Source organism: Sturnus vulgaris, chromosome 5 (assembly GCF_052056855.1).
Source record: "Sturnus vulgaris isolate bStuVul1 chromosome 5, bStuVul1.hap1, whole genome shotgun sequence".
NCBI classification, from domain to species: Eukaryota; Metazoa; Chordata; class Aves; order Passeriformes; family Sturnidae; genus Sturnus; species Sturnus vulgaris.
The window spans coordinates 71,768,608-71,788,732 of NC_142247.1; the positions used below are offsets into that span (position 1 = coordinate 71,768,608).

General features: G+C 41.3%; 1 protein-coding gene across 3 annotated transcripts in view; it reads left to right on the top strand.

Annotated features, from left to right (window-relative positions):
* The window catches only part of MKLN1 (muskelin 1), a 93,084-nt gene extending 72,959 nt beyond the window's left edge, over positions 1-20,125 (top strand). For all 3 annotated transcript variants that reach the window (XM_014882541.2, XM_088165987.1, XM_088165986.1), the window contains 6 exons: positions 4,285-4,432; positions 5,423-5,537; positions 7,168-7,307; positions 9,548-9,650; positions 17,850-17,904; positions 19,810-20,125. In XM_014882541.2, the coding sequence (XP_014738027.1) occupies positions 4,285-4,432; positions 5,423-5,537; positions 7,168-7,307; positions 9,548-9,650; positions 17,850-17,904; positions 19,810-19,931 (683 nt within the window). In that variant the 3' untranslated portion in view covers positions 19,932-20,125. The remainder of the gene's footprint in view (positions 1-4,284; positions 4,433-5,422; positions 5,538-7,167; positions 7,308-9,547; positions 9,651-17,849; positions 17,905-19,809) is intronic.

The following is a 20,125-nucleotide window of genomic DNA, read 5'->3' on the forward strand; positions in this document are numbered from 1 at the left end:
GCTTCCGCTTTATAGGAACTACAAGGAGTGGCATGGAATAATTTGCAGACTTAAAACTTTTTAAAAATTAATCCACTGGAGGTGCCAGGTTCTGGTGAGCAGCAGTATCCATGTGATGAAGTTTTCTCCCAATTTTGTAGTCACGAGGCATCACAAGGAGGGAAGATACTTGCAATGAGACTGTCAGTCACATGTTCTAAGGGTTTCATAACTCAGGTGGCACTAAAATCCTGTCAGTGAACTTGCTTCCCTTATTAATCCTTCATGAATCCCTCTGGTGTGGTCTGTAGACTATTCATTTATAGCATTGTTTTGCCACTGTTGTGTTTCAAAGCATGTTGAAAAATTTGCTATAGTATGTCCTCAAATGTAAGAGATGAGATTTAATTTCCAAAATGCTGTCCAGTACTGTAAGAACCACATCTGTGTAACCATAAATTTGACTTTAGGATGCAGAGAAGCTGTGGTTACTCCTGGATCCCTGGAAATGTCTAAGGCCAGGTTGGATGGGGCTTGGAGCAACCTGGGGTGGTGGAAGGTGTCCTTGCCCATGGCAGAGGGTGGGACTGGATGATCTTTAAGGTCCCTTCCAACCCAAACCACCCTAGAATTCCCTGAATTTAAGTTTCCTGCTTTGCAGGCTCTGTCTCTGTGTAAAAGCTGTTTTCTTGCTTCGATACTGGCAGCAGCCAAGGTTGTGCTTGAAAGAACTGTAGCTGTTTGCATACACAAGCCAAATAATATTCAGCTGGCTGAAATGATCACTGTGATCCCATAAACTCCTGTAAGCAAGGACTGTGGTAGTGGGAACGTGGCTGTTCCGTGGTTAGATGTCACTTTGGGAGAAAAACTTTTCCCATGTTCTGTATTTAAATGAAAATTACACTATACAGAGCTCCACAACATCTCCTCAGAGCTTGCTCAGGAATTACAGCTTGCTTATGGAACTGGCTGCAAACTCCAGGCTGTGTGGCTGAATATTGTTTTTAAATATTGAGGGCACAAGCTTTTAATTTTTACTGATTAAATATGAATGAAAATACTAAGTTTCTGAGCGAGGATTCAGATCTCTTATTTTCAGGTAGTTACTGCCTTTCTACCCTGGGCTGGTTAATGAGATTAAGGAGGAAGAAGAGTCAGTAGTACAGGAAAAACATTCACCATCTTCTAGACTTTTTTGGGATTGTGTTATGTTCAGTGATTTCTCTCTACATCTTTTCCTCTTCAATAAGTGATGTATTGTCATAGGAGCCAAGTTAATACCACATAGCCACAGGCCCGTGTTCAAAACACCCAGGGCCAAGTCCTCAGTCACTGCTTTGTCCTTGGAGCTGGCTGCCCACAGCTGACCCAGGAGTTGTCCTGAAAGGTGTGGAATTGGTGGGGATTTGCTCCAAAGCTGATCTTACATCCCTGTGAAGAAGCACAAGTGAGGGAATTTGCATGGAGCTTTTCTCCCCACTTCATTCACCCCTTGGATCTAGTACATTGCAAATAACAGATCTGGAAGTGCTCTGCTTCTCACCCCTTGTTATTTGACTTTATTCTCCCAAGTCCTAAAATTAAAAAAGATATGTCCTAAGCAATCAATTATTGTCACTGTTATAGACCCATTTTTACAGGTTCAATTTTGCCCATGTAGAATTAGATTTCCTTCCCAACGTACATTTTGTTACCTAAGTGTCACAAGTATTTTTCCAATGTTTCCAGCCCGTGTCCCTCTCTAATACTCCAACCATTCTCGTTTGAATTCTGTCCAACATTTCCTGCCAGTCTGCTGCACTTGCAGATGATGAACCTCTCTTACCCCCTAGTGGAAGTATTTTAGTCCTGAGGTTTTTATGGAGCCGTTTTGCTCTAACAAGGCTCAGACTTCCTTGGAAAACATCTTTTTGATGTTTCTGTTGAGTTTAAAACATCACAGCTTCTCCTGCTCACTGTGTAGTATCTTGTCTTACTGTCTATTTATTTTCAGGGACTTGTTTATCAAATTTGTGTTTTGAGGTATTTTAATGACGCTGCATCCAACTTTCTCATTTTGTCCTACTCTGCAAAAGACCAGATGTCAACTCTTTCTTGCCTAAAGCACTACTTAAATACAATTTCTACACAGTTGCTTAGATAGGTCACAGAGTTTATGCAAGTTACTCCTTGTCTTTGGCCCTTGGTAAATGTGGGGATTTATATTTCTGATACTTTTCTAGGCATTCTGCATTTCAAACAGTCTTAAGAAGAGATTGATTTACAACTGAGGAAAGCCTGAAATTACTTGACTTGAATCTGGGTTTGATTGCAGTTGCTGCAGATGAATTCTATTCTTAATATCAAGAGGAAAAAACCACTAGCACTGAACTTTGGCAGCTTTTCCCTCCTTCATTATTTAAATAATAATTTCAGCTTCGGGAAATCGAGCATAAACGAGATACAAAATTAATTTATTTAACAACATTTCAGGAGGAGGGATGGGACTTCCACAGACAAGTTTCAGATGCTTTGAGTATCAATGGTAATAGAGCAGCTATGTTCCTCATGATTATAATAATTTTCATTTCAAGGAGGTATTTGTGCTCTGAAGATTTGCACAGGGCTTTTTTTTTTTGTAATATTCCCAGCGTGGTCTCAAATGTTCAAAGCAGCAGATAGGGTTGCAAAGACATTTTCCATGTGCATTAGCATTGCTGATCAAATTTAGATGGCTCTCCTGCCAGAAATGTCTCAAACAGGCCTTGAATTTAATCCTTTTGGGTCAGCAACTTAGTCCCTGACTCTACAAACAAACACATTGCACGATATTTTCAAAAATGAACAATTTTTAGTCTATAGTCATCTTTCTGTTCTGAATTTCCTTATGGGATGATTTTCACAGTCCTCATTTGCCTTATTTAAAAAATAAGTTCTTTGTGGTTTGCAGATAAAACAAGGTGTGTAGTCATTGCTGTGTCAGTATTATTCCCTTACTTGTTTCTCTTTTCTACCACCCATTTGCTGGATTAATTTTTCTTTTAAACTTTGTGGCATAATTGGAGGTCAAAGTAGACAGGTTTATGCTGATGAGGGCACCAAAGCCTCTTCCTCCTCTAAAATCATAAGGAAGTATTTTGTCAAAGGGAGTCTGAGAATGAGTTAGCCAAATATATTCCAGTTTCTGTTTAAATTTACATGAGAATTAAGCATTTAATTTTTTTTTAAAGAAAGCTTAGGTTTTGTGGTGTTGCTAAATTCTTCACCAGGGGCTAAAATTGTAGAAAACCAAATTCTACTCAGAATTTTTAAATTCCTTTATTGCTTTGCTTGCCTAACAAATGAAAGGAGTGAAGCGTGAGAATGAAACCAGTTACAGAATGGGTTTCCAAAATACCATTTTGTGTATTCCCCAGCGGCAATATTAAATGCTTTATTAATGTTGGGCTCGTTTTCTAGGCCATGGGTGCAATCGAGTTAATTGCAAGGAAGAATTTGCAAAATACAAGAGTTCTGAGAATTTTTCATGCCAAAATCTTGACCGAAGGCCAGGAACCTTTACCAGCCTTTGTAAACTGACCCAGAAAGAGAAAGGAGACAAACAGGATCTGTAAACAAAGATCACGTGCCCTTCACAAATACATTTTGGAAGGATGGTTGCCTAGGGAAACAGGAAACGGGGAATTACACAACAAACAAAAAGGACTGCCAAACAAATTTGCTGACCTTTTTTTCGGGGAATTATGATGAAAAGTATTGGAATCCGCAGGATTTCACCATATTTCTAAATCCGAAGGTGGGACAGAAGAATAGTTTGGTAATTACGCCACAACTATTCAGAAAATACAAAAAGCTTCTTTGACATCTTTGTCCTGCAGGGTTGTGTTCTATAGAATTGTGAGGTCATCTTGAGTTTTTTGGAGTTTCCCAGCTTTTGCAATTAAGCTTTCTGGAATCAATGCTTCCTTTTACAGATGAGATAATAACAAAATCACTCCATTCATATTTGTAAGGGTCATCTGGTCATTTAGCTCTATGTTAGGCAGCTTAATCCTCATTTCTGAGCTGCTAGTCTCCCAAATGACTCTGTCCATATCTTTTCCTAGGAAACAGCAGCTCTCAGAACGATTTGTTTTTTGTTCCAAGAGTCAGAGATAGGAAGAGGAGAATTTTCATTGGACTTGGCTCTAACAGGGAAGAAGCTGGCCTGTGGATGATGATCTGCTGAATTGCAGGGAGAAGGAAACTCATTTGCCTGATGTTTGCATCCCTTCCTGCATCTTCCATTGTTTCCAGCATGTAACTTTTATTTTCTTTTCTCAGTTCCAATGACAGGTTTCACTCAAAGGGCCACCATTGATCCTGAATTGAATGAAATCCACGTCTTATCAGGGCTCAGTAAGGACAAAGAGAAGAGGGAAGAGAACGTAAGGAATTCCTTCTGGATTTATGACATTGTGAGGAACAGCTGGTAAGTCCAAAGTTCTGATTTCCACACCAACTTTATTTAGAAAGCAGTCCTGTCTCCCTAAGATAACTGTCACCTCTGTTAAGCATGGAATTGTTGAAAGTTGTGGAAGACAGCTGAGTTCCCTTGAGGCACCTCTTTTTCCCATTGTCTTTAGAGGCACCATGGCAATAATCCAAATGAGGGAGAGAAATCATGTGAACATGGTTATTGGAGCCAGGTGGAGGAGATGAGGGGAAGTGAGCAGTTATAAAAGGCTTTTCCTGTAGGAAGGGTTCAAGGCCAGGCTTCAGGACAAGTGCAGCAAATTCAGTCCAGTGTAAGTTGTTAATTGCAGTGTACATGGCTCTAGTTCTTAGAAACTGAGGAAACTGGTCTAAGTGAGTGGTGATGGAGAAATCTCTGTGCCAGATGGGATATTCTGAGAAAATATCTCCTGGTTTGTTCACTGAGCTGTACTTAGTAGCTCCTTGCCACTGTTTCTTTCCAGAGCTGGCAGAGATTTTGTGTTCAAGACCTCTTCTAAAGTGGGGTCAATCACTTCAAAAGATGTGAATGTTGTTTTTTAGAAGTGAATTCTCAGTTAAAACTTATGCCTGCTTAGAAATTGCTGACTGAAATACCACCTCTGCTGTAATCTGTGGTCTAAGGCTCTACTTGGTCCAAGATGTTTTTTTCCATAATAAAAAAATACTTTGTGTTGACAGTTCTGTAGGCAAATAATGTAATGTCTGAAGAGATACCCAAAGCTCATGACAAATGATTTTCTAGAACTTTTTCCTGTTTGGCTTATGTTTGAGGACTGTTTTCAGCCAAGGTGATCTCTGGTTGCTGGCTGGGTATTTTGTAGAACTAAGAATGGGATGGGGTAATAAAGGACAACATAGAGAAAAGTAAGAAAATCATTGGTGTTTTACATCATTTGTACCTTCCAGCAACTTTTCATGCTTCCTGTAGGTACAACTAATAATTCCTTACTGCTTTGAATTTCAGGTCTTGTGTCTATAAGAATGACCAAGCAGCAAAAGAGAATCCAGGTAAAAGCCTTCAGGAAGAGGAGCCCTGCCCAAGGTTTGCCCATCAGCTGGTTTACGATGAGTTGCACAAGGTATGAAGTGATTTTAGTTTTTTTGCTCTTAAGATATAGCTATTTACTTAAAGATGGTTCAATAAATATACTCTTTGAACATTCGGATTAATATGGTGAGTAACTCTCACTTCACTTCTCATATTTTGAAATAAGGTGCTAAACTACTTTTTTTTTTTATGTCAATATGAAGTAAACCTGTGTGTTCTCACACTTCAGAACACACAAAGTTTCATTCATTATCCTTAGGGATTTAATCTCACCTGTTAGTGACTAAATGAGAAGAGATAGTTACCAAATTTCTAGGAAAAGATGTGTTTGAATGAACTAATCACAGTTAAAAATCCTCTGAACCAGAGGTGCCTGACTTTGCCCTGCATATCAGAAGCAGCTGTCATTCTTTAGCACTGTCAGCCTCCAATGGACACATTCATACTTAAATATACTAAACCAAATTTTAAGTCTATTTGACAGCTCAGTAAACTTAGGGCAGGCTTTGTGCATATTAACCAATAAAGCATAAATCCACAGATTAAGTTCATAAATTCATTAACTCATGAATTTAAATTACTGTGGCACATTTACTGATCCTTTCATAGAATTCTCTAAAAATTCTCCCTAGTCTGAAACAGTCTGAGTTAAAGAAAAATATGTTTTAGTCTTGCAGTCTGTGGGATGTTAATCAAATTTGGGAAATCCAACTAGCCCAAAACTTGACAATAAGAGGGATTTTAAGGAGGAATGGGTGCAGATTCATTATGGAGAAATTGCATTGTTTGTTGTCTTCACTGTAATGATACAGTAAATAAGTAAATACTGTTCTACCTTTACTTGGAGGTGTAAGGCACCATGAGACAGAGTAGTATTTTCTGAGGTACTCTGAAGGTTGCTAAATCATTGCAGTTGCCCAGCTTTATCTGAGGAGCTGTTTGATGTGCTTGTTTTGAAGAGTCTTATTTTTAGAAACCTCTGTTCCAATGACCTTTCTAAACTCCTCTGATATAAATAAGGAGAGCCTACAGCAGTGGGATGCAGAATACATTGTTTTGAGTGATTATTTTTAAAGCCGTGGGGAAAGGTAGCCTGTTGGACTTGTTAAACTTCAGTATTTGAAGGTCCTTTGTAGCATGTTTAATATCAACAGTTCAGAGTCTGAAATTACCACACGATGGGAAGAAAAATGTAGCAAAGAAATAAACAGTCCTTTTGTGTCACTTCCACTCTTCTGGAAATTTGCCTCTCTCTGTAAGTCTGGATTATGCTGGCCTGGGCTTGCTGTCACTTTATTTTGAATGTCTTTAGGACTTCCAACTCACTTTGTCAGTGCTTAAGGATTATCATTTTCATAGGCTTTTCCTAAAGAGTTTGCATGAATTTTGGATGTTTATTTATAAACATCTCACATGTTTGCTAGAAGGATGTTCCAACAGTACAACTCTTTTATTATCTTAAAATGTGAGTAGTTTAAGAGAACTTTTTTCATCTTCAAGGGGACAAAGTGAGGCTAATAGTAAGTTGGAGCAACTTGTCTAAATAGCAAAGTTTCTCCCACCAGAATAAACCTCTGCAAAGCTGCTGACATAGTAAATTGTCTTTGTTCAGTGGATTTACACAAACAATCAATTTTTTGATCTGCCTCTCATTTTCTTAGGTTCATTACTTATTTGGAGGGAATCCTGGTAAATCCTGCTCTCCAAAGATGAGATTAGATGATTTCTGGTCTCTGAAGCTCTGTCGACCTTCAAAGGAATACCTGCTAAGACACTGCAAATACCTCATCAGAAAGCACAGGTATAGAAACAAAGGTGGTTTGCAATTTTCTTTTCCAGGTGTCTCCTTTTTTTTTCAAGTTGCTAAGATTCAAATCTCTCGTAGACCATTTTGTGAAATGTCATTTTATTGGTTATATGGAACTAGATGATCTTCAAGATTCCTTCTAAACCTGCAGGTTTCTTGATTATTTTTAAAAATTATTTTAATAAAAAGCAGTGGGCCAGGGCTAAACTACAAAATTAAGTTGATTCATTTTGCCTATGCTATTCTAAAACTAGAAAAATTCTGGTTATTGTGTGGGGAGTCATGGGGAATTTTTAGATTCTCTTTTCACTCTGCTGCTCATCAACATGTGTTTTGGTGCTGTCACCTCCCAAGGAAATGGAGTATGTTTTGGAAACACTGTGCTTGAAGATAGTAACAGCCTGCAAGGATGCTAATGAAGTCTGGGGGCTGGATGCCTTTGCACATCTGAGACTCAACTGTGGTGAGGTCATCAGAGTTTCTCATTCAGAAACTCCTGAAAGAGCTCACTTAGGCAGAATTCAGCTACACTGCAATGCTTCTTGCATTCTGGATGCTTCAGAGCTGCCTTATATTTCTTATTTAGGGCAACAGCTTTTCAAAATCAAGCTTATGGTGTTACCTTAGTCAAGAAATTGCAGCAGTGAGAGAGCCTTTCAGGACCCAGCAAATCATTTGAAGGCAGTAAATAGCTCTCCCTGCATTCTGGGGGAGAATACTTTGTTATCAGGCTCTACCAAGAGTGTTGGAAGGTCAGGTTTTCCTGATGGTATTTTATTTCTGAGGCAGCAAGCAAATTGCTGTACTCAACTCACAGCCACTGTGGCTGGGTGAGACACTGAGATTAGCCACACAGTAGATGTGAATAGCTACAAGAATGAATAAAGAAAGGCCTTCCCAGTTATCTGGGAGGCTTTTAAAACCCGGATGTGGTGGTATGGAAATGCAGCTGTGCAGCCTCCAGAGACAGCTCTGCATTATTTCTTTCTACTTGCTTAAATTGCACTTGAAAGAAATGTTGCTGTGTATTAATCTGGCTGAAGTTTGGGGTTTATGCACCATGCTCCTATTTTTGGGGTCTATGTGAGGGATCCAAACCTGAGCAGCCAGGGATGGTTGGGATGAGTGCCTGGCTGGAGCTGAATTGAATTGCTGTGGAGTCACTGGCTGCCCTTTACCTGCACTCCCCCAAGCTCTGGGTACCAGAACAGGAACTGTCCCTGCATCCACAGCAAACCCACAGCATCAGCTGGGCTCCTGTTTTTCCTGTGAACTTGTTCAGTACCAGTCAGCCAAGCTGGGCAGGTGGAAAAGAGCAAGGTGGCAGTGGTTCCACTTATTTAAAGCACTTCAGCTCTCTGGGCCATGATGATGTCACCTGAGAAAATCTATGGCAGTGCTTGGAACCATGTGTAGTGACCAAACTGTAAGGTGCATCAGGTGACAGACAGGGTCTTTGTGCTCCCTGTGCTGCTCAATCCCTGACATCTTTAAGGCAGTTTCAAAATTCAGGCTACACATGTCCACTGTGGTATAAATAGCCAGGTAGATGGCCCAAATAAAAATATAACAATATGAGAAGATGAGAAACAGTGTGATACTGCACTCAGTGGGTAGGTGAGGTGAGGAAAAAGATAATTTTAAGCCTCATCCTTTCTAGACTTATGCAACCAAAACAGTGCTGCAGGGAAGTAGCTCTGCTCACTGAGGATGCTGAGCCCAGAACTATTTCCTGAGGGCTCTGTTCACTTCTTGAGGGAATTCACAGAAGTTGCAGTTCCTGTTCATGAAAAGAAAATGAAGATATAATGGTGGTGGTGCACAGGATTGTTTCAGAGTTGTGCTCTTTCCAAAGGTGGGATTTTAATATCCCAGGGACTGAAGTGCTCAAGGCTTGCCTGTAAGGTGCTCACACCTTACTTCATTTGTGGAAAACAAGCTGTACTCAATATTTTATATTTATGTATTAAGAAGTTTCTGTGCAAATGCTTTTGTTGAATATTTTTAGTAAGAATGTAATATTTTGCCCTTTTGCACTCCTTTAAACCCAAAAGAACCCCTCTTCAATCATTCTGTCTGGCCTGAAATTCCAGTGAACACGAGGCTCAGTTGCCATTAGTGTGGTTTTCTTTGGAAATACTGGGTTTGTTAGATGGGGTTTACTCTCTGTAAACCAGTAGTACTTAGTCCTGAAGGAAATGGCTGTGCTCAAGTGTTCTGTCTGTTCTCTGCAGGTTTGAAGAGAAAGCTCAGACTGACCCTCTTAGTGCACTGAAGTACCTGCAGAATGATTTATATGTAACTGTGGATCACTCGGACCCTGAGGAGACAAAGGAGGTGAGGATCAATGGTCCTTGTCCTAAAGAAATTTAAACTGTGTTCTCATTGAAAGTTTTGAGCCTCTTAAACCTGGGTTTTATTCAGTTTATAAAAGCTCTGCAGGTGCCAGACAGATTGCTGTATCATGTATTTCTCTGCATTTAAGTCACACTGTTTTGGAAACAGTCATTTAACAACTGCAGGTCCAGATAAAATAGCTTTTGTACTCCTAAGAGTGAAGACTAAGCCTTTGTTTTAATTCCAGTGTGCTGGTGTATATTTTGGGAGCTTTAATTGAAATGTAAACTCTCTTAAATGTCACCAGTCTGTAGTTGGTTGTGCAGTAGAAAGGGAATAGAAACTTGTGCTCAGGCTTCTCAATATTCAGCATCTCTGGGGAGGGAAAGCTTTCCAAAAGATGATCAATATTTCTGGAAGTAGTTTATACCTATACATTGCTGCTACTCTTAAAATCTTGTCTCCTTTGCCTTTTGAATATTATCCAGTAGACATCTTCTTTATTTATTCCAGGAATTTGTTCCCATTTCCTGTGTTGATTCCAGTACCACAGTGCGTGTCACTTTACAAAACAGATTAAAGAAATAGTGAGAAGTGTCAGATAAGGTGGTTGATTTGACTCTGGCATTCATTTCCACGTGGAATTTGGGGCAGCCAGCTGAGATGTGCCAGCATTCAGTTCCTGATAGGTACATAAGGAAAAGTCTGGGGTTCTTGCTGTCTTCTTTCCTTAATGACTTGGAAAGGGATTTGACAGCTCCTTTTATAAAATCGTGATAGGAAGAGGGGCAGTTCTATTCCATGCTGAGTCCCTGGATTAAATCTCTTAATCTGGTGGCTTTAACTTCCTACTTTAGCTAAAGAAAAGATTATACAGACACTGAAAGGTCTTGGGGGAGAACATGCTTCTTGCTTGTGTGTGCACAGGATGGAATTGTAGGGTTAGAATTAGGAAAAAAATTTACTCTTATCAGGATCTTGGAAGAGATCACATTCGTCATAAATTCTAATCAGCCTTTATAAACATGTGATTCAACAAAACATTTAAGTACTGTGACTCTCTGTTCTCTCTAAATTGTTTCTTGTTCAAATTGTTCCATATCAAGTAGTTTCACATCCTTTCTAGTTATTTCTAGCATAGGAAAGACAATAGATGGATCCTGCTTTTTTTAACGTAGAAAAGGAGATTTCTTTTTTTCCCCAGTATGTGCCATCATCCCAGTGTGGTAATGCTTCCAGAGTCTTTGAGGTTGGAAAAGACCTTTAAGGTCATCAAGTGCAACCGTTGCCCCAGCACTGCCAAGGCTACTATGTCCCCAAGTGCCACATCTGTTTGGCTTCTAAATACATCCAGGGATGGGGATGACACTTCCCTAGGAAGCTGTGCCAGAGCTGGACAACCCTTCTGATGAATTTTTTTCCAGATTCCCAATCTTAACTTGAAGCCATTTCCTCTTGTCCTGTATTTTACTACTTGGGAGTGACCCTCACCTGGCCGCCCTCTCCGGTCAGGGAGTTGAGCAGAACCACAAGGTCCCCCCTGAGCCTCCTTTTCTCCAGGCTGAGCCCCTTTCCCAGCTCCCTCAGCCTCTCCTGGTGCTTCAGACTCTTCCCCAGCTCAGTTCCCCTCCCTGGACACACTCCATCCCCTCGGTGACTTTCTTGTTGTGAGGGGCTCAAAACTGAACCCAGAATTCAAGGTTTCTTCTTCCTGTTTGAGGCTGTACTAACCCATACAGTACAACCCCTCCCCCATTCTGAGGCTTTCTTTTCCCCTTCTGCTCTCTCCCACTCCTGTAAGATGTGTCCTGTATCCTCTGATCTCCTTTTTTCTCCATGTCACACCTATGTGCTTGTAGCTTGTCTCTCCTCAGCCAATTATTCTTAAGGAGATCTTGCATCTCATGGCTGGCTGGGCCTTTTTATTATTCCCTGAACTGCAAACATCTGTGATGTGATGAGCAAGCTCCTCTCCTAGTTCCTGCTGCCTCCTGTCGCCCACAGACCAAAAGAGGTGCTGCAGAAGCTGCTCATGGGCACATCTGGCACAGGAAAGCCTCTAATATCCTGCTTTTCCTTTTCCCACTTCAGTGTTCAACTTGTCCACCTTGCAGGAATGGAGAATTTACGACTGCATGGGCTTCTCTGAGATTTTGGGGGAATGTAGAAGCTGTATCATACCAGGTAGAAACAGAATAAAATGTTTGAAAAAAAAGAATTACCCCTTTTCAGAAAGCTCACTGGTGTTCTGAACATTAATGATCCAGTGAATGAGCTTACATAGCTCAATCCAGCTGAGTGAATACATTGTGGATTCTTTCTCTGCAGGCCTAATGTCTGATCCAAACAAAATCCAATAGCTTGTGTCTGTTGTGCTGGGCCATCGGATCAGCACACACCATTCAGCAGAATTAAAGCTTCCAGCCATCTCCAAAAATAATTTAACAGTTTCTGGGACGCTTTTGTTTGGGTTTTGGGTTTTTTGTTTTGTTTTTTTTTTTTCAATTTTAATTATTATTCATTGTGCTGGTCATAAAGCTTTAACTTCCAAAGCTTTTTTACACTGGGACAGATCTGCCAGGGCTGTGGCACAGAGCCAGCTGCTGGGCTGGTACTGACTGGGTGCATTTCCAGTTGACGTCAATTTACCTTCCGGTTATCGCATCGAGTTGGCTTTTTGCTCTGGCATTGCATCTTCAAATGGCTCCTGTGCTTTCCAAAGGACTGACGCAGGCATTTTGGATTCCATATCGAATTTCAAGCACCAGTTTGATTGTGTCTCTCAGCCCAGACACCTCTGTACCCTGCCTTTATTTGATTTGTATCTCGATTAATAGCAAAGGTGATAGATGTGATTGGCTGCAGCCATTGAATGCTGTAAGGCTTCTTCGAGCTTTAGGGAATCAATTCCTGCCTGTTTTCCCTCTTTCCAGGGCTACTGTTAAATTTGGGAAGCACCAGGCTGAACAGTTTTATCCCCAACTTGGTGCAATAATTCTGCAGACTGGCCTGTATGGCTTCATGTTTTATGGATGGAGATCTGGGTGGTGTTATATACCATTACAAGCAGAATTTCCCCTTGTGGTGAGGCTTACTTGCTTTGTAATAGAAGTAATTCCTTCTAACTTAGTTAGGCAAGTCTGTTCAGCTGTTTGCAGTTGGATGCCAAGGAAAACAAACAGACTGTTCTTGAAACTTACTTTGGCATTAGTAACCGATTTTGTTTAAAGTAGCATGAATGATTGATAGTAGGAACATACCCCAAGATTTTCATTCTGTTGCTGTGAATTTTAGGGATGCTAAGAGGACTAGATTTTTATTTCCTTTTTTTATTGCTCTGAAATGAAGTAGATGCCTGCAAGTAAGAGGTATTGCATGGGTGCTTGGTTTAGTAGCCACAGGCTGTGTGCCAGCAATTTCTCTGCCCAAAATGCAGATCCAGTTCTCTTTAACTGTGATTCTGCTTGACATCACTTAAACCTCCTCAGTCAGTTCAGTGTTCCCAAATCAGTGACTCTTCTTACTGGTTAATAGCCCTGACCCTGTAGGAAAAGGAGGGTAAGTCCCTAGAAAATGGGGAATTTTACCCGTGATTTAACAGATTAAAAGTTGTATAAAAGGGTTATTTGCTGGTGTAAAATTTTCTGCTGGCCTGGCTGTTCTTCTCTTGCACACACAGATGTGAATTTGGTGGTAGATTACAACAGCAGGCTTTGAAAGTTAAAAGGATGGTCAAAATAAATGTCAAATTGAATTCCAAATTTTATACTCAGAGAAAAACAGGTGCTGTTAAAGCACAGAAACATCAGTAGTTCATGTACAAAAGAGATGCTCCTTGAACACTGCAGCAGTCATAGCCAGAACTTTGCTGCTGTTAAATGGGCTGCAGTAGAAATCAAGATGACACAAAAAAATGTCCAGTGCTTTCCACGTACAGGAGAGCAGGATGATTTTGTACATGGAGATTCAACAACTGATGTAGCTCAATCCCATGAATGTTGTAAAACAGATACAAAGCACAAGGAAAACTCACAGTATGTTTTTCTTGGAGCATGGTAGGAGAAAGAGCAAGGACCTGGAGGCCAATCTGAGGCCTGACTTGCTTGTAGACTGAGGCTGGAGGCCCCTGTTCAAGGCTGCTTCATACTTTCCATTCTTAAGACCTTGTCTCTAATAAATTTGACAGATAAAGCCAGCAGGGCCCAAAAGTATTGTTTGAATCTGCATTAGACTGATATTTCTGGGAAAATTGATGCCCAAATGGGAAAAGTAGTTCTAGGAAGGAGCTAAGAAAAGCCTGTTTCTCTTCTTTGTGTCCTGCTGTGATTCTTTGTAAAGCCTCAGAGCCTGTGTGCTGCAGGAGCAGAGCTTTGGAGCCAAGGAGCCTTTACAAAAACAGCGTTCAGCCTTCCCAATTTCAGTGACAGCTCTGTCCTCAAAGGGTCTGAGCCTCTCTTTGCCTCTTTGAGCCTGTGCTGGGAGTCACCAGCCCCCGAGAGCTGGTCAAAGCTGAGGAACTGGTTTATGCTGTGCTCTGAGCACTCACACACAGGCATTACAGAGGAGGAGGAATTGTGTCTGATTCATACAACCTGCCAGGTATCCCAAACGAGCGTTACTCATTCCCCCTTAATCATTCAGTTTGTGCAAAGGCAGAGGTGTGCAGCAAATACATAAAAATAGACATAGTGTAACCTTTTATTAGTTAGCCATATCTGTTTATCTCTGAGGAAGCCCTGCCTCTGTTCAGAAGGTTGGTTGGATCTCCGAGAGAGAAGTTAATTGTATAACAAAGGGAACTGCTGTCTTTTGAGTAGAAACTTAATTTGGAATGGATGAAGCCAGTGAGCCAGAGGGATTGTCAGAAGAAAATGGGTGGTGGTGTGATTGAAGCAGTTGGATGCTTCTGCTGGATAATTGAATTCTGCTCTTGCCTCTATAACAGAGTTGCTGTGTGATATTAAGCAAATTGTTTTTCCTAGATGGTCATTAATTGGATGTTTCATTCTGGTGCCTGATGGGAGAGATCTGAGGTGTGATTTGCTTGAGGGCTTTGCTTTTCTGTGAATTCAGAAGCTGTTGCATAACACTACATATTTTGAAAAATCAGATACTGTTAGTTTCAAATAGACCCAAAATTAATCAGAGTTTGAAGTGCCATCTGTTAGAATAACAATTAATATGATAAAAAAGTCGATGAAGAAATTAATTCCTTCTTTAGAGCAGAGCTTGAACTTTGGGAAGAAACTAGTATATTGGATATCTGCTGGGAATGGGACAGTGAGTAACTATCCTATGCTTTGGGAAAAAAGTAGGGATCCTTTGGGAGAACATTGTAAGGTTTGGGATCATAATACAAATGCAGAGTGAACCAGCTTAGGCTCAGCACTGTCCTTAACTGATGCTTTTAACTCACATGCTTGACTTTTCCATCAGAAAGTGCTTTTCAAGTGTGAGCTGATGCACAAATTTAATTACAAACCAAACAAACAACAACCCTCAAGGTTAAGTCAAGTGCTGTGCCATCAGTGGAGAAGGAAACAAGATCCTCCTTCCCCACAAAGCTGCAAAGAAACTCATAGCCATGAAAATCCATCATGCCTGGTGCAGATGAGGCTGGAATACTTGGCAGAGACCACTTTCAGCGAGGTTTTGGTTCTCAGTTCAGTGAGTTCCTGGCTGAACCCTGCTCCTCTGGCCTCTTATTCAGGCACCTGAGCCCCAGTGTGGCTTTGTGCTCCCAGCAGGGCCGTGCTGCCCGAGCACAGGAACCCCTGGAAGCACGTGGCATCTGCTTTATCCCAGCTTGTGTGCCACCAGGCAGCTGGCAGTGGGCCCTGAGGCAATTGTGTGGGAGGGAAGGATGGCCAGAGCGTGGCATTTGTGCTCAGAAGCCGCACGGATTTAGCCACGGATTTTATTGGAACTTTTGGAGCTATTTCTGCTGGGCAGCTGTTTAAGAGCGGTGCTGCTGGGAAGCCAAGCTGCTCTCACGAATGAGGCTCACGGTGGAATCCACGTGTGGCATTGCAGTGATTTTGTGTAACCAGGCCTTACACTCAGGAGGGCACCTTACACCCCCTTCCCCCTCATCTCCAGTTTGTCAGTCCTGTATCTTTCTCACCATACCCTCCCCAAAGCATGCAGACTTAATCCCAGAGCACTCCAGTCCTTATTTTAGCCTGTTTTTTTCCCTTGATGTCACACTGAATCTGATCTCACTAAAGTGTTTTTGTAGCTTCTTGCACTTGGTTGTAGTAATCTACTTTTTGTAGCAGCCTTTTGCATCTCTGACTTCTGGCACTTTTGTGTTTGGCTACTGTTCTGTGGAGGCTCTGCAGCCCTGACTCCTTTGAGCTTTCTTCATATAACTTGGTTTCCAGAACGCTTAAATTTTTTTCCTGGTGCTTTCCTCATATGTCACTAACTGATACAGGGCATCCCAAAATGGGTGCCTTATTGTAGAGGAGACTTTAAAACCTTGATAACAGCAAGAGTATTTTATTTAAAGATTCTACTCCTTTTCATGCATTTGTCAGTTTTATAATGAAGTGATACTGATCTGTTGTAGCTCCTAAGTGCATTTTCACAGAGCCTCTGCACCTGTTCTGTATTGCTGATTTTTCCTGTTTATGTTGATTTGCACTTGGCCCTGGTGAAATGCACCTCAATCCATCATTATAATTTGGATTAAGTGGAAAAACAGTTGGAAGGCTGTCTGTTCCATGCTGGCAGTCAGTCTGAGTGTGGTGTAAGGTCTGGTGATCCTGCCCTGTTCTGCCAAGCAGGTTATCACTGCAAACTCAGGGTGATGCTGACCCTGGGGCACAGATGAATCACTCCTGATTCAAGGCTCCATTTTGATGTCAAATCATTGATGGCCACCCACAGTTAAGTTATTTGACCTGTTTGCCTTTCCCTGTTGGCTTAATCTAAGTGATGCCTTGACAATGTGCCTTAAATATCAAAGTGTTAGAATTTCTATGAAAGTCAGAATGGACAAAGTCTATTGCCAAGTCCCATCCCTAGGGCCTTCTGCCTCATAGGAGAAATCAGATTGATGTGCTACAACTTGTTGTTGCCAAATTCACGTTGGCTGCTACTCATCACCTTCTCCACTCCTACATGCCTACAAATTGTCTGTGTTCCCATTTTTTCTTGAAATGGAAATTAAACTGATGGATATGTAATGCCTGGCTGTTCTTTCCTCTCCTTCCCTGAACATATTTGCTTCTCTTCTGTTTTTTTTTCTGCCTTCTTTTCTTTCAGGCTGTGTGCTGAAAAGACACACAGGCAGGAGACACAAGATTCCAAAGCTTTAAGGAATCAATTCTTTCTTTGCAGGACCATGACAAAGCACTAAGCTTTGCTGTTCCTTGGGTAACTGGAAACAGCAGTCAGGGGCAGAGGAAGACACTGTGGTCGCTATCTATCAGTGAGACATGAAGGGAGAATAAAACCATGAATGTGTTAATTAAAATGTTTTTATTCATAGTCTTGATGTTCCCAAACAAAGAATTTTTATTTTTAGTTAGGAATATATTGCTTTAAGTTTGTGATGTGAGATCTCTGGCAGTTCAGAAGAGTTGTTGTCATTCAAATCATAGAATGGTTTGGGTTGGATGGGACCTTAAGGATCACTGAGTTCCAAAGCCCCTGCCATAGGCAGGGATGCCACTCATCAGATCAAATCACTCAGTCCAACCTGGCCTTGAACACTGCTGGGGTTGGGGCATCTGTAGCTTCTCTGGGCAGAGCTTTCTCTGTGTTCAAGAAGTTCATGCTCACTCCAGCAGTTACCCTGTTTTTGTGCCATCTAATCCCTGGCTGCTGAGCATGTACCATGTTAATCCCTGGGAATGTTATTGGATGGAAGGGACTCTACCTTCTGCCAAAGAGGCACAAAATTGTATGTAAAAAATCAGATTTTTAGAGCTCTCAGTCAAATACCTTTCATTACATCAACACTGCTCTAATTCTAGGAAAAAACATCTAACTTGTGCCAAGGTGACAAATTGTAGTGCTCATGTGAAAGTGCCTGCTGCTGTTATTCATGTGTATGGCACAGGACTTATGAGGATTGTGTAGAGAAAACACAGCAACACTAAAGCTACTTGTACTTCTATGAATCCTTTGGGGTTTTTGCCTGTGTGGTTAATAACATCTTCTTCTTTCTTTGTCCCTTTACCACTTCTGCAGTTTCAGCTTCTTGCCTCAGCATTATTTAAATCTGGCTCGGATTTCACGACTCTTGGTGAGTATTGTGTATCAGAGGAATTACATGATGTTCCCTTTGATAATTACTTTTAGTTTCTACTGTTTTTTATATCAAATGTTATAGTTCCTATCAACATTGCAGGCTCTTTTCAATATGCAAAGTGCCACTACCCAGACATTTGAGAGGTTATTTATAATGACCAGCGTCCAATGCCTCAAGCCCATATTTAAAACATCTGTCAACATCAGTGGTTTTAAACCAATGCCTCCTGGGATCATTTTGTATCTCTTATTACATCTGATCCTTCACTGTTACCCAAGTAAACAGAAGCTTTGGTCAGAATAAAGCACCTCCTGTCATGTCACTTTGGAATCTCACAGCATGGCTACGGCTCTGTTTGCTGTGATAACTGCAATTCCTGGAGTAGTTTGGTTCGCTCTGTTCTCTGCAGAACGAGTTCTTTGGGCAGAGTGTCAAGAGTGGAGAAAACAGTGGCGTGAAGGGCTGGAAACAGGAGGGCTGAGCCAAAGCCATGATTTGTTTCACTGCTCTGTCCAGTTAACTCTTTGAGAGATCTCAGACTCATCCTGGACAAGCTATAGGAAAGCTACAGGCAGAAATTACATCCTTGTACTGCTGGGGTGTCCTCAAGTCACTGAGCTCTCGCTAAGAGGATGGATGACTTTAATTTTTGATGGAGATATAATTCCCAATCTAAGAAATTGAGGGAACGCTAAAGCCCACTTTAATGTTAAAGCCCAGTTCTGCCCTGATGGATGAGGAAGTTCTGCTGAGTTCCTGTGGTTTGGAAGACATCAAGTTAGTCCTATAAGATCAACTTGTTTTAAAGAAAGAAAACCCAAGTTTCAAAAAAGTTGGATTTTTCATAGACTCGTGGAATGGTTTGGGCTGGAAGGGACTTCCAAAAGTCATTTAATTCCAACTCCCTCTGCCATGGGCAGGGACACCTTCCACTGTCCCAGGTTGCTCCAAGCCCCATCCAGCCTTGTCTGGGACACTTCAGGTATGAGACATCCACAGCTTCCCTGGACAACCTGTGCTATTGCTTCACCACCCTCAAAACTTTTCCCTAGTTTTAAGCATTTTAAAAGATGAATTAGTTCCTGACTCAGTACAATACTTTATCCAGATTTTGGGTTTACAGATAGGAGGATGTGTACATCAAGAAGTGCTTTGAAAATAAAAACCCCAGCCTTCCTTGATTTGATTAACTTGGTTGACTTTGATTAACTGAAGAGTTGAGTTCACTGAATTAAAAAGCATTCCTTTGAGATAGCAGCAATGGAAGTAATCCAAAGTGGAGGAGATCGTTGCCTTATTGTTCTTGCTGATGGTTTTAGTGTAGGATTTGGATAAACAATGCAAACCAAACCCTGCTGTGTTGGGAGGCAGCACTCCAGAAACCAGTTTGCAAAGCTCCTGTGTGCCAAGATGCAGCCAGGTGCAAGTCCAGTGAGTAAATACCAACTCTGAGTTGGGACTCCTGCTGTCAGCAGAGCTTATCTCAAGGAAAACTCCAAGCAGTCCAAGGAGCAGTTCTGGTTATGGCAGTGAAGATAATGAAGAAAGCCTGAGGACAGAAGAAATGAGGCACCAAATAAAAATAGCTACATGGATTTTGTTTTCTGGGACATCAGAGCAGTCCCCTGAGAACTCCTGCTTCCCCCGTTTCTTTGGGGCTGTCAGTGAGCTTGACAGGCGTTTGTTTATTACTTTTTATGGCATTTTGATGGCAATGCTGGCTTGGGGTGACATAATCTCTGTATGTATGCTCACAGTAGTGGGACAGAGAGCTGGCAGCCTTATTCATGGAGGCAGAGGGAGCTGCTAACATTTATCCCAAATGGCCAATTCCACAGCTAAACTGCGTGTTTGGGATTGGGAGGAGTGTCTTACTTTCCCCTGTTCTTCCTCCCCCAGGATTTTCAGATGTTGACCACACGTATGCCCAGAGAACTCAGCTGTTTGACACGTTAGTCAACTTCTTCCCAGACAACATGACCCCTCCTAAAGGCAACCTGGTGGACCTCATCACGCTGTAACGGAGCAATCACTGGACACATGGAAGAGGGGAAAAGCATCCATTTTCAGTATTTTAATTTTTTTACTGCATTGATTGACTGCTGGGATGAAGTTAATATAGTAACCCCTAGGTGTTTGAAAGGGGTTTTATACTTGTATGGTGAATCCCTGGAGCTTTTCCCTTGGAGTAGGTTAATAAAATGTAACTGACGTA